The sequence below is a fragment of the Anopheles nili genome, chromosome 3, assembly GCF_943737925.1.
Source record: "Anopheles nili chromosome 3, idAnoNiliSN_F5_01, whole genome shotgun sequence".
Lineage (NCBI taxonomy): Eukaryota > Metazoa > Arthropoda > Insecta > Diptera > Culicidae > Anopheles > Anopheles nili.
In genome coordinates, this window is record NC_071292.1 from 66,970,541 (window position 1) to 66,984,314 (window position 13,774).

Here is a 13,774-nt window from a genome sequence, read left to right on the forward strand (position 1 = left end):
ATCATATTTCTGTGTGCGACGTGCTTTGTCTGTACCGCGGCTAGCGGACTTCATTTGGCGCTTCCGGAAGGAATTGGTTTTCACAATATTTCTTTTTTCTTGTATTATTACTCAATGTTCACAATCACTCAAGAGCACACTCTCTCTCTCTCTCTCTGTCTCTTTTGTTTATTTGCACTTTTCTTACGATTAGCTTTTTATAGATTTCTGTTTTCCTTTCTTCTTCTTTAGAGCGTGTGTATGGTAGGGGAGGGGGTTTGTTTGTGTGTCGTGATAAAAATGTACTTTTCTCTCCCCTCTTGGGATAACAGGCACCATCCCCCATATCATCTTCCCCCGGGGCTCCCCGGACACGAAGGGGGAGTAGTAAAAGCAAGTGAAATTGTTTGCTTATCAAAAAACGAGAAAAACAAAATTGTAACAATCAAAAACGCATCTATAAAAACTTCATTCGTTGCCAGTTGCGTCCTAGTACTGCCCCCCGAAACACGCACGCACACGTGTGCCTTCCCCGTACCTGGGGTTAACTAGAAAAGAAACTGAGAGTATTTCGCGTTCGATTAACATAAAACCGACCAGTAGGCGGTTGCTGTGGCAACGGTAGAAAGAGGTAAAAGAAAATTACTATCGACAGTGACCGTCGGGATGATCCTTTGGAATCCCGACACGCGTGCGTGCACCCTCGGGTGTATGTGTGTGTGTGTATGCGCTGCAGTATGCGGCGATAACGTTTAAAATTCGACAGATTCAATTTCGACAAAAATCGACGCGTGTCCTTGCGGGGAGCGTTTCGTAAATTTGGTGCAACGGAAGGAAGGCTCCCACGCACATCCTTCTCCTCGCCAACACACCCGCCCGTCGGTTGCTGTCGGGTTTTCTCAGCCCTCACACATCACAATGAATTGCAATTTGTTTTGTTAATATTTGTTATCCTAGTACACGTGTTTTTTTTTGTTTGTTTGTACGCGACACACCGCGACTTGTCTCCCTGGGATCGACTCCTCGTTCGCCATCGTAAAACGGATGCCCACACCGTGTGGTTTGCGGCCTGCGATCGTCAGGCAACGATGTAACGAAACTCCCCCATCTGGATATTAAACGCTCGTGAAAATTCCGCGGGCCGGTGTTTTCGTGGATGAAATGTGCGAGCTTTTTGAGGTTGGTGTGTCGATTCCATACGAATTCCGTTCCAGTTCGATCGCGTCTAGTGTCTAGCGCTAACTATATAAGGTATAAGTTTACAATAGTAATATATTTCCGCATTCTCTCTTCCCAGCACTCATTCACTCACTCTCTCTCTCTCTCTTTCTTAATAAACAACGCCCTTCTCCTCACTACCGCCGTTGCATTGTCACCCACGTGCACTCTTTCCTGCTCGCACCGGAAAAAAGAAAACTTATCGATAATGCAACTTATATATTACGAGTAATTATCTTTCCGTTTCGCGCCCTTAGTGCAGTACCCAAACGAACGGTAGAAAAAAAAAACTTACAAACGACATGAGAACCAACAAATGCGCATTTAATAGAGGTATTTTCGCGAATAGGAAACAACTTAATTTTCCTCACAATCTCTCTGTTTCTCTCTCTCTTTCTCTCACTTTCTCCCTTTCTGTCTCTCTCCCTCACACGATTACGATTTATATCCTTTCGATCCGTCTGTCTAGCAAATCCTTCTTCTTTCTGTCCCTTCCACAAGCTATAAAATAGACTATCCGCTAAATCCGATATATGCACTGGTTTTGTATCTCTAACATGGACGCATACGATGGGCACCCAAAACGTGCAGCCGTGTAAAGTGTCTATATGTGTACAATTGAATGTCCTGTGTGTATTTATGTATGTGTATGTGTGTGTGTACATGTGATCCTTCTTTTTCTTTTTCAATTTCCGTATGACTCACAATGGGATGTGTGTTGATTTTTGCCATTTTCTCGATTACATACATATGTTTCGTCCTTTCGTTTTTTAGGTGTTTGCTCCCCCCCATTTTCGCTCTTAGCATTATTTGCCCACCCGCACACGTGAATTCTTCCTTTGGTCTTGCGTTCATAACACCCCATACAACACATCCGGCTCATTGGCCACCCAAAACAACGAATATGCCGGCGGTTCAGCATCTACTACTGCTCGATTATCCGACAACCACAATCTACTACTGGCGTGTGCCAACGTTCACGCTTTCGCTTCATCACATACATTTTACAGCTTTCCTGCGTAGATCAACCCCTCTATCCCGCGATTGGTACTGTTATTGAAACTGTGTTTATCAATAGAGTAGTTACTTTTATAGTATCGTTATTAGTAGCATTATCCGTATCATATGATTAGTTATTATTATTATTATTATTAGTTTTAATAGTAAATTTGTACATGTTTCACATGCTACGCGTTCACATTGACCGATTGGATTTTATGTTTTCGTTATGTATGTATTATCCTTTCCACGTTCCATTTTCTCTTGTTATCTTCTTGCCCTCAGCGTACCTGGTTCTTGTCTGTCTTTACTGTTCTTGCTCAACCTTTAACACATTTGCACTGCCCGTCGTTTAGAAGAAAAAAAGTTGCCATTCTAGTGACTCGGTTTGTATTATCGGGGATAATGGTTTTTTTTTTTTGTTCCTGGGTTTAGGCTGTATCCACTCTCCTCTGCTGCATTACCGCTCTTTTCGTTTCCGTTCCCAGCACACCGTACTAAGACGGATAGCTGTGCAAGCGAGAAAGCTAATTTGGGGGTGCCATATAAGGAAGTACGAGTGTGTAGAGGGTTTTTCTTTAAGCCCTAGTGCAGCTTAACTCTCGTTCAGTTGGCAAAGTGAGTTGTTGCTTTCTTATTTTAATCCAGCGCGCCAGCAAAGACACACGATCTCTCGTTTTCGCAGTGCATCGTATTACGTTTTGCTTGATAAAAATGTGTCCCAGCAGTATGCAATGCCGTTTTCGAGCGATCCTTGACCTTCCACACTCTTTCTCTTTTTTTGTTTTTGCTTGTGCATTGCATTGCGAATGTGCGAAGTTTTATCGTTTGCTTGGGAAATGAAAATCACTAAAATTCGTTCCTTCTCCTTGTGCTGCTCTTACACGAACGCTCTATTTCCACCCACAAGCAAGGAGGGGGGAGGGGGACGCTCTCACACACATTCATATTCATGCGGTTCGTTCATATTGTGTTATATTTTTTGTACGTTTCGCCTTCAATCTCGCATCCACCCGAGAGGATAAGGAAAAAGCCTATCCAAGAGAAAACACTAACATGACACAGGAAACGCGCTGTTTGCAATTTGTTATAGCTAAATTGATAGTGGCCTAGGTGCGCTCATCTTCGTTTTCGTTTTCGCCACCGGTGCAAGCTGTGGGTGCACGAGTAAAGGAAGTAGTATGATTGGTTTCCAATTCTAACGACTAGGAGAAACACGCACATTTCGTTTTGTATTGCACCCCTGTCAAAAAAGGAGCAGAGCGTGTTGGAGCATTCCTTCGCGTATTTGCGTATGCTTTTGTATCATGGAAAGCGATTTCTAACAACCAATTGTGGCGCGGTATTTGTTTGTGTGTAACGGCTAGCACTAGAATTAGTTTAGCTTTTGCCTTTCATATTTATTTTGTTTGTACCTTGCAAAGCTGAAACAGACACGGTATGAGAGCACTACTGCGACAAAACTATGAGTGTGTGTTATACTACGAACTTGCCCTTTTTATATGAATATATGTGTTTATAAGTTGCCTTATCCTGCACCCCTTATGGTGACTCTATTTGTTGGATTTGTATCTATATGGGCGCTGCAGCATTGGTTATCACTCTACGTTCTTTTGTCTGCCCTTTTTCTCTTCTGATCACCTTCGTTTGCTCGTCTACTAACGTTCCCAGGATAAGTTATATATGTCGTTTTGTAATTCGTTTGCTTACGCATTAATTGTCCCATTTTGTATTCAACCTACACAACACACATGCACAACAATATTTGTAATGAATATATATATTTATGTATATATATATATACGTCCTGCTTTCTCTCCCAACACCCATTTGTAATTTGGTACTGTTTTTTTTATAAGTTTCCAATATTGTAGTCTCATTTTATTCTTATTACAAAAACGGAACAAAACAAAGTAGAAACTAGTACAATTATAGCACATCCTGTAACCCAAGTTGACCCTGTAACGCCAGTCCGTTTGGAAATGGTGTTGTAATCGGTTATCGCTTTATTGGCGAATGCCTTCTGGGATACTTTATTGAGTGAATCACGATACATAGTGCAAGCAATCCTGCCAAACAGCTGCTTATGACAGATATTACCGGTGCCATCAAAAACACTACTTTCAAAGATGCGAAACGAAATTTGAATATTGCAATTACGATTCGATCAAATTCACAATACTAAGCAGAAGCAAAGCTCGCCGGCAGCATTGCTGCATTCAACACACGTTGTCTCTGATGTATCGGAAAACACTTATTACTTCACTACCGTGAACATAATGATCTTCGGAATTAATTTGAAACGCCTAATTAAACGAATAGTGAGCTATAAAAAAACATGAACACAGCATGCCCGTAGGATTTTCTGTGCGCAATAACCAAACTTCTATTGTTCTTGTTTCTATAAGAATAAATCAGTTACATACGAATATTTGCACATTCTACCCACGTTAGTTGTGTCGTCCTTAGTCTTCGGCTGTAGCTGTTGTTGGAGTGAACGGGAGCAACTAGTTTGTTTAATTTTGATTTTCGTACCACATACATCATTAGCCCTAGTTTAACTAGGCGCGCATGTCGGCCTCACTCTCTAAGTGTTCACATAAATCACTTCTTTTCGATTGTTTGCGTCATTAGCCAAAGATTACACCTGCTTTTTTATACTTATGTGGCCGGTTCACCGGTAAGGATTTCACGTTTTGTTTCACAAAAAATGCTCCCCTTACACATGCGCAGTATATATATATTATATTACGTGTTACTGTACGAATATATATATCTATACATACATGCATTATGTATAACGATTTACATATGCATCTATGTATATACACATACGTGTATATAATATATCTATGCTGAATGAACTCTTACGGTATAGTTTAACACAGTTACGCAACATTTGTTTGATTCCTAAACATTCATACACACTTTAAAACACACATTCACTCGGTTTTTTTTTCCTCATACCCTTTGTAACATCTTCAACGCTTCCTTTTTGCTTTCGTTCTCTCGTCCTTTTCAGTTTCCTGGCCCACTTGCATTCTCTATCACACCCAGCATTCATTCATTTTACAATTATTCCACAAATTTTAAATCCATCCAGAGACTCGGTTCTCGGTTCTAATGCACTATTCTCATTGTGCGTGCAAACATACAAATCACACACCCGTGTACGTTTTGTTGTGGTTTAAATTTTCTTATAATTTGGTGTAGCAACTCCCAGCAGTAGTAGACGATTCTTCCGGTATACGGATGCGATGGTTACTAAAGTGCAAGTAGCAAACAATCGCAACAACCAAATCGTAAGAGAGTTGCCTGGCGCAGGAGCACACTCATCGGTTTTGTATCCGTTTTATTGCAGCTTTTTTGTGAACGGGTGTGCCTTACTACTTCCCTTACTCTGTCCTAACTGAATAACGATCAAAATCCAGAATCATACTTTACTTCCACCGCACGCCAGCCGAGCGGGATGAACATATTAAAATTAGGATAATGTAACCTCCTTAAATATTATACATATACAAACGAACGAGCCCCACCTCACCCCACACAAACTTCCTCGTTGTATCTATCAACCTTTTGTCTTCCTTCACTGCTCGTTTTATCACCCCAATGCTTTTATCCTCTACAACACTGAGCTTGAATTCTATGCTAGCATCTACGCTTCTTGCTTGCCTCTCTCGTTCTATCGCCTTTCGTTTTAAACATTATCTATTAGCTTCATATCGTGACATTTATCACCCGTGTCTATCGAGCCATGATTTCTGTCTTATTCTTTTGTTCAGCTGTCCTTTGCAACTCAAAACCATTACAACTTTCGATAAGCCAACTCATGGAGTTTGTAAAGATCATCCATACAAAAAGCCAACGTATCCCATTCAATATTGATCTTCAATGCGAAATAATCAAAGGAAACTTTGCTAAAACTTGTTTTTTGTTAGTTCTAGCCAAAAATAAACAATATAATAGTTGCAAAACAAAATCGTTACGTAAAAATACGTAGAATTTAATCAAAAAAAATCTTCCTGCATTTGCATGCCAATTCATTTGCTATATAACCCATAATGCAATCGGGGAAAACGTACCCGTTTAACTTTTAATAATAGAAGGTAATATTTTTAATACCATCCATGACATACACAAAACCTAAAATCCAAATGCACTATTGAATGCTATTCGCACGATACGAAATTGTAACCAAGCGAGCTAAAATAAGTTGAAGCATTTTCGCAACAGCTCATCAAAACATACTTTAAAAAAAAACTATCTAATATTAATTCCGTTTCGGTTTGCACAACCTATTATTTCATAGTTTGGAAGAAAGAAGTAAGTAAATGTTAAAACAAAAATTACGCCTTTTGATTTCATGTTAAGACCATTCTATGCCATTATTAGAATACTGTGTGCCAAGAAACACAGAATGTTAAAAAGAGACAAATCCCATTTCTAAACGCATTGTAGAGAGAGTTCACCTTGCGCAAGCTTTCCGTCCAAATAACACATAATAAAATTGAGAAGCAAGAGAAATACATCACTGTCATTTTCACTGGCTCTGCGCTTACCCAACGTCTTGTGCGAGAAGCGAGACAAAAACATATTCTAACCGCCGACGACAGTGTTTTGGCGGTATCTAAATACAAATTAATTACTGAAAAGTACCCGAACGTAAGCCAAAGAGTAGATAAAACAAACAAACAATACAACAAACGAACGTAGCTGCGCCATCTTAAACATATGCAACTATCGACGAAGTAGCGAGTGAAGAAATCATTCGCATGCATTATCGACGCTCTGCCTACGTTCAGGCGGCAAACGAAGTCATACCGGACCAAGCGCCTCCATCACCGGGTGGTTGTTGACGAGCGGAATTCGATGGTGCAGGGCCGCTGCCACCATTACCTCCGCCACCAGTGGCGACAGTGGAAGCCATGGACGAGAATGCCGGATATTTTAACGTGGTCTGCAAAAGATCGTTATGCTCCTCCAGCGAGTTGGTGGCGTAGTGGACGACCAGCGATTTGAGTGAGTCGTAGATAAAGTACGGCTCAGCGAACCCGTACCCGCGTTCCGTCTGGTGAATGATGCAATGATTGACCCGACCATCGCACGCGATCGATAGCGCATAATGGCCAGCGTTGCGCGCTCGAATCAGGAACGTTCCAGTCGGTTTGTTGGCCAGCTTCTTCTCCGCGTCCTGGCGGGAGTAACGCTCCCGCAGCCAGGTTGTCTCGTCCAGGTGCGGCAACTCTTGGCTAGCGTCTGGGTTTGTCGCTGATAGATAACCGTCCTTGAGTATCTGCTTGATCTGCGCGTCCGTGATGGCCAATCGCTGGAGTGCTTCCAAGTACTGCTCTTTCAGCTTGCTGAGGTTCATTATTTCCGGTTTCAGCTTCATCAGCTCACGCTGAAGCTCCCGCACTCGCTCGCGCTCATGCTCCATATCCTCGTCGAGGTTTTTCTTGCACTTACGCAACTCCTCCAACCGGCTTTCGATCAGCTTGCGGTTAAGCGCCAGGCTGTTTTTCTCGTGCGGTTGAGCCTCTTTCTCGAAATGCGATTGCACTTGCAGCTGGTTGTTGAACAGCTTCTCCGCCTCCACGAACGCATCTTGGGCTTGCTTGCGCAAATCGAGGTGCGACTGGGCCTGATTGAATGCTTCTACTAACGACTCGCGCACGTTCTGTATGTCGTTCAGCTTCTGCACCGTCTCATAGAAGTTCTGCGCCACCTGGTGCACATCGGCGGCCGATGGGTAAATCGCGTCTTCCTCGAACCGCGAAATCGGATACAACAGGCTTATGTCAAGGATGGTATTGTACTCCTTCAGCGTGGTCGTGCGGAATTCATTAATCATGCCGACCAGACTCTCGAAGGTGCACTCCTGCGTGAAACCGTACTTCCCGTTCTTGTGGTAGATCTTAATCGGTCGATCCGCACCGTCCTTTTTCAGCACGAGCGTAAACTCGCCGGCGTCATTGATGGCGTCCCGCACCAGAAACGATCCGTCCGGAGCATCCATCATTTTCTCTTTCGCGACATCGCGCGGAATCTTACCCCAGTACCATTCCGCATCGCGCAACTCCTGAGGTGTGTCTGGATCGGTGATCAGCGAGCTTTCTGCTAACAGCATGGAGCCAGTTCCCACCGTGGCCACCGGCTGCTGAGACGCATTGCGGTACATCGGCACCGAAGATGGCCCGATGGAGGAGCTGACCTCGCTCTCGATCAAAGGTGGACCGACGGTGCCACCATCCGGTGAGGCAATGAGGGCCTTCTTCGTTGGACCTAGAAGGCTACTGCTCTGAGCACCACTGCTGTTGCTACTACTGCTCGAGCGAGACGTTTTTCTCGGCGGAACAGCCGGAGTCGAGAGAAACTCGGGAAGCGTTTCATTCCAGTCCAATTTGTTCATGAGAATTTCCAGCACCCGCAAGTGGTTCTTTATGTTGCCCACAAAGTGCCTATAGTGAAAAGAGCGATGTAAACCGTGTCAATAACTATATAAATACGCAAGCATTAGGAATAAATATTAGTCGTTGAGTTGATTTCCTTATTCCATGTGTTAGACTTAATTAATTAATGAATTAATTTAAATCGCGAGCTAAATTTGGTATAATGCAAACGAAATACATGTTTACATCATTGTTTCTCCAGAACGCTAAAACTATTCTTGGATATCCCTTTCGAGAAGCAAAGTTCACTTACACAATCCGTTCCCACGCTGGACGCATCAAAATATGGCACCAATTTTGCAGCAACATCGTAGGCTGCTGCTTGTTCCCGCGCATGAACTGCAACCGGCAGATTCGTATCAGATGCCGCATGAAATAGTGGAGCGTCTTGTTGTGATGTGGCGCCATATCCTGTATAATAACATTCATACGCTCGGCAGCCTGGGTGTCGTCGAGCGCTGCACAGGAAGAGTATTTTATTTGGAACGGATATGTTTAGAAAGCGAATGTTAGTATATTTACAAAACAAAAAAAAAACAACCACAAGAACTTCCAGTAACACTCACCAGCAGCATCTATGAACGATTGGTACAATGCCACGGGAATGAGTGGATCAGGCAGTTCGTGGAAAAACTTCTTGAGCACCGTTGCGACACATTCAGCCGAGTAAGTGTTCAGATCGATGTTGAGCAGATTGTTCTCGTTAAGCGCGTCGCGCAGCTTGTTCACCTCGTCGTATCGAAGCGGCGTAGTGCGATACAAGGCGTACAGGTCGAGTCCTTTGTCCTGTACCGCTTTCTTCTCCAGGCTAAGGCACAGATCCATCACGATCTGCGGGGCAGCCTGCTCGTTAGAATCGAACAGCAGACAGAGGCTTTTGCCGAACACGTGCTGCAGCTGTTGCAGATGTACCGCACCCAGCACGCCCGTCGAAGATGTTAGCTGCGGTTGTTGCTGCTGCTGCTGCTGAAGTTGCTGCGCCGCACGGTCAGCAGCGTTGCAGGGTCGCAGGCCCATCACCGAGCACTGTCGATGAACGACCAGATTGCACTGGGTGCAGAACAGTCCCTGGTGGACCAGTCCGAACAGGTACTTCTTGCACATATCACATTTTTGCTGTCTCGAAAACGAACCGTCGATTAGGTTGTGTCCATGATACTGGTGCTGTTGGTCGAAGCTGGTAGGGACGGTTGCCGTGGTCGACACTGCGCTGATGTCTGCCGCCGTCGTCATGTCAGCACTCGTCAGAAGATGTCTGATCGTCGTCAGGATGGTTTGCTGATGGAAATCATTCTTAATACCCATTAGCTGCAATACGCCAAGAAATGAGGTAGATTTTATATTATCTTAAACTTAACTGCTGCTTCTGTCGTCCGTACTTCGTACTACAAACTTACTTCAAGCTTATCACGATCCAAATTCGGTAAATCACAGCCTTTTATAGCTTTCGTTTTGAATACCTCTACGTGGTCACACATATTAACAGCGGCCAACCATTCCAGTACATTTTCCGTTGTCCATTCGTTAATTGACTGCAAATCAAAATTAGTGATGCATTACCCAGCCATTTTATTTCACCTTATTTACGCTTACCTTTTCCGTTCTGAAAGTACTCGGTTTGTTCTGGTAGATGTCCGAATTTCTTTGGCACGGCCTGTACAAGGCCATCGGTAGGCAATTGATGTGGAAACACGCGGAGCACTCTGTGGAGTAGGTAACAGAGAATGTGAGGCGGATTGGAACGAAGAATCCGAAACCATTATGGAAGATCTGTGAATGATCTATCAAATGGCTGGAGTATGCTCCTCGCTGATACTTACTGCTACATTGTCCACCTTGCCTTCCAAGCCCCCAGATGTAATCTCGGCCTGCATGGAGACGCACGCGGGACGAACCATGATGACATCGCGCAATCGCCGAGTGAAAAACGCCACACGAGCAATAAACAGTATCACAAGGAAAAGGGAAAAGATGATGGTCAAAGAAAGGAGGCCGCAATAGTCGAAGGAAAGAAATAAATGGGCGCCACAGGGAATATCAGGGAAAACACAGTTCAGGATAGTGACAATACATGAAAAAGAGACAGAGACAGTAAGAGAAAGAGAGAGTGAGAAAAGGAAGAGAATAAAGAAAAGGAAAACAAACAAACAAACAATAGAGTTAGTTGGTTCTATATTCTCCTTTTGTTACCGACTCCAAGCTCACACACGCGGTGTCGTACGGACGATTTTGAAAATGTGAGTTCACAGTCCAAATTGATCTAAGGCTATTTTTTTCCAAAATATTTAACAACAGTAAAATAAAGGTCAAGCAGAAATGAAAAATCTACCGTTTGCCACCTAGGTCGCATATCTTGCATACGGATCTCTTTTTAGTTTCGCTCACTACCAACTGTGCGTGTTTGCGTTTGAGCTGTTCTAATTCGTTCTCGTACATTCTCTCACTCATTCACTCAGTCTAGTAAAGGCTGCGGATTTAATAGTAGTTCGGTAATAATACGACATACTTACAAAACAAACATATAATGGGAGTAACAAAGTAAACGAACTCGGTCGCATGACCTCTATTATTGGGTTTGCTAGACATTTCATCTTTCAAGGCTACGAAATGGTCACAGTTAGAGATGAAAGATTGAGTAGTGGTTGGAATTGAACGTAACAAAAAAAAGTATTAAGAAAAACATAAAAGTGAAAAAAATAACAAAACAAATTACAGGAAAGCGGCATTAAAAGGTAAAATGGGTGATTTTTGAAGAGATAAAGAGAAAAAGAAAGAGAAAGAGAGATAGAAAAGAGAGAAAGAGAGAGAGAGAGATAAAAAGAGAAAAAGTATAAGTCAACTTGTATCGAGAAAACGATGCTCGAGTTGGAATACTTTACATCAAATTTAAAATTTACGCGCGCACACACAAAATAGGTAAGAGCAAGCGTTGGTTTGCATTGGAGGAAAAATAACCTCCAGCAAATGTTGCCGGTCTTGTATTTATAGAATATATTCAAAAAAGAAAAATGACCTGTGTCTATTCCGTTCACATCTGGAGATAGTTCTAGTTTCAAACGGAGAAGTAGGGAAGAGCCGTATCTGTTTCAGCAATGCAACTGGAATAAAATGTATTGCTATCCTTATAATATTTTCATTTTTTGCGTGAGATTTTTCATAGCATCGCACGCTAACACTATACGATTTCCAATGATCTAATTAGCTATGTTAGCTGATGATGGTGCATGTAATATGTTCATGATGGTGAAAAGTAAAATAAATATTTAAAAAAAGATCTATGTATCGCGCTTATTCGAAGTTTTTTTTGTGTTAAGAAGATCGTATACATGAAACAAACCAAAACGATATCTGATAAAAAAAATGCTCAAGCTACTGCGCAAACATAATCCCTTTAATGCCATCCATCACATTGAAAAGCAAACAATACAAATATTAGTGTTTGACCTTTCGCTTTTCACCAACTAATACTTTGATACTCTCTTGTGCCACAAAATATGCAACATACATTCCGTAACACAGATCATCAGTCAGAATGTACTGGAAAGCACTAATGTTCCTCGTTAAAAAAAATAATTTGAATTCTACTGAACCACGTAGTTTTAGGCACCGTTTTGGAAGCTGTGGTTTCTCTTCTCTTACCTGGATCATTCAGCACCGAGGTCGGTTTGACGCATTTGACGTAGAGCTCCTCAGCACCAGCTGTGGTCGAATCAGCTGCCGAGACGGTGCCACTTCCCAACCGAAGTCCAGTGAAGGAGTCCGCAATGGCGGTTTGTTGCGATTGCTGTTGCTGCTGCTGCTGTAGACCGCCGCTAACACAGGCGCAACCGATCGACACGGAACCCAGATGGAAGTGCCGTGGTGTTCCGGGGCTGTACGGTGTGTTGTTGTCGAGCGATGAGAGTTTGCTCACTAAAAGTTATAAAAAATGGAGTGGAATTACAAAGATCATGTCATCAACAAAGGGGTTAACTTTAACTAAAAATATATATGCTACCGAAATGTCATGAGTGTTAACGATTGCTAACGCCCGTCCTAATTCCGAATGCAACAGCAAAATATTTGAGTATATATCCCGTTCGCTAGCATACAAAAAAAAGTAAGTAATCATCAACTTACACTGCACGTAGCCCGTCTGCTTGGTGCGATCGTTGGTGGCCTTGTACCAAGCGAATCGGGTTCCTCCTTCACCCTCGGCTGCCGTACTGGTCGGCGGCTTGGTCACCGGTGGCATCCACACGTGCACCACGTCATCCTTCTCAAACCCCAGCTCGTCCACCAGCGTCGGTGGGCCGGTATTTTCCTCCAACGCCACGAATGTACCGAACCCTTGCTGCTGCTGCAATTCCTTCTGCTGTTGTTCGCCCTGCACCGGAACCTGTTGCTGCTGCCCGTCCTCCATGCCGACCACACTTATTGTACGTTATTTTTCGGTGTGTCTCTTAATAGTTGTGTCGCTTGGCTCTTGCCTTATTTCCGTGCCTTCCACCTTCCGGCATCAACAATGGCGACGGCGACGCGTAAAGTCCCCTCAAACCACGCGCACCCTCTCATCCACGAGACCGCTGACTTAAGCGACGAGAACACAGCCACGTGAAGAGGACACGGGCTTAAAACAGGAAAACCGGAAGCAATGTTCGTGATCTTCTTCGCACCGTTTCTCACTGCTTTGTTTTGCGCTTGTTACCGGAAGCGCACACCCGCGATCGGGATTGCCGGGCGATCGTTTACTTTTCGTTCACTGATTGTGGGGATTCTATCCCTCGAACGTATGGCCGACGTATGAGCGTGTATGAGTGTTTACGTTACAAACTATACCACACCTGTCTACGACAAGCGCTTCTTGTACTACGGGTTATTTGTTATTAGTTTTTATTATTCTTTTGTAGTTTTTCTCATCGCACGACGACGGGGACGTGTTTTGTAGGTTAAATTTTGTTCCGTTTTCTCTTTTCCTTCCCAACGTAGGCCGCTCACTTTCTTATGCTGGGCCGGGTGGTGGTGGTGGTGCTGCTACTTGACGTAACGGAAACGGGCCAACAGATTGCCAAAGAATCGCCAGTCACCCGGAGCGATGTTTTGATTAAAATATAAAACTACGATGTATAATTGTATATAAATCCAGT

The 13,774-nt window shown here is 43.3% G+C and overlaps 1 protein-coding gene across 1 annotated transcript; it reads right to left on the reverse strand.

The window, feature by feature from the left end:
- Nucleotides 1-6,997: 6,997 nt before the first annotated feature.
- Nucleotides 6,998-13,050, reverse strand: LOC128723727 (uncharacterized). The gene is made up of 9 exons (XM_053817493.1): nt 12,768-13,050; nt 12,288-12,560; nt 11,159-11,248; nt 10,469-10,516; nt 10,242-10,351; nt 10,046-10,180; nt 9,215-9,956; nt 8,902-9,106; nt 6,998-8,657 (listed from the first exon to the last, which is right to left on the reverse strand). Exons 1-9 carry the CDS (start codon nt 13,048-13,050, stop codon nt 6,998-7,000), a joined length of 3,546 nt encoding a protein of 1,181 aa, XP_053673468.1.
- Between the last annotated feature and the right edge of the window lie 724 nt (nt 13,051-13,774).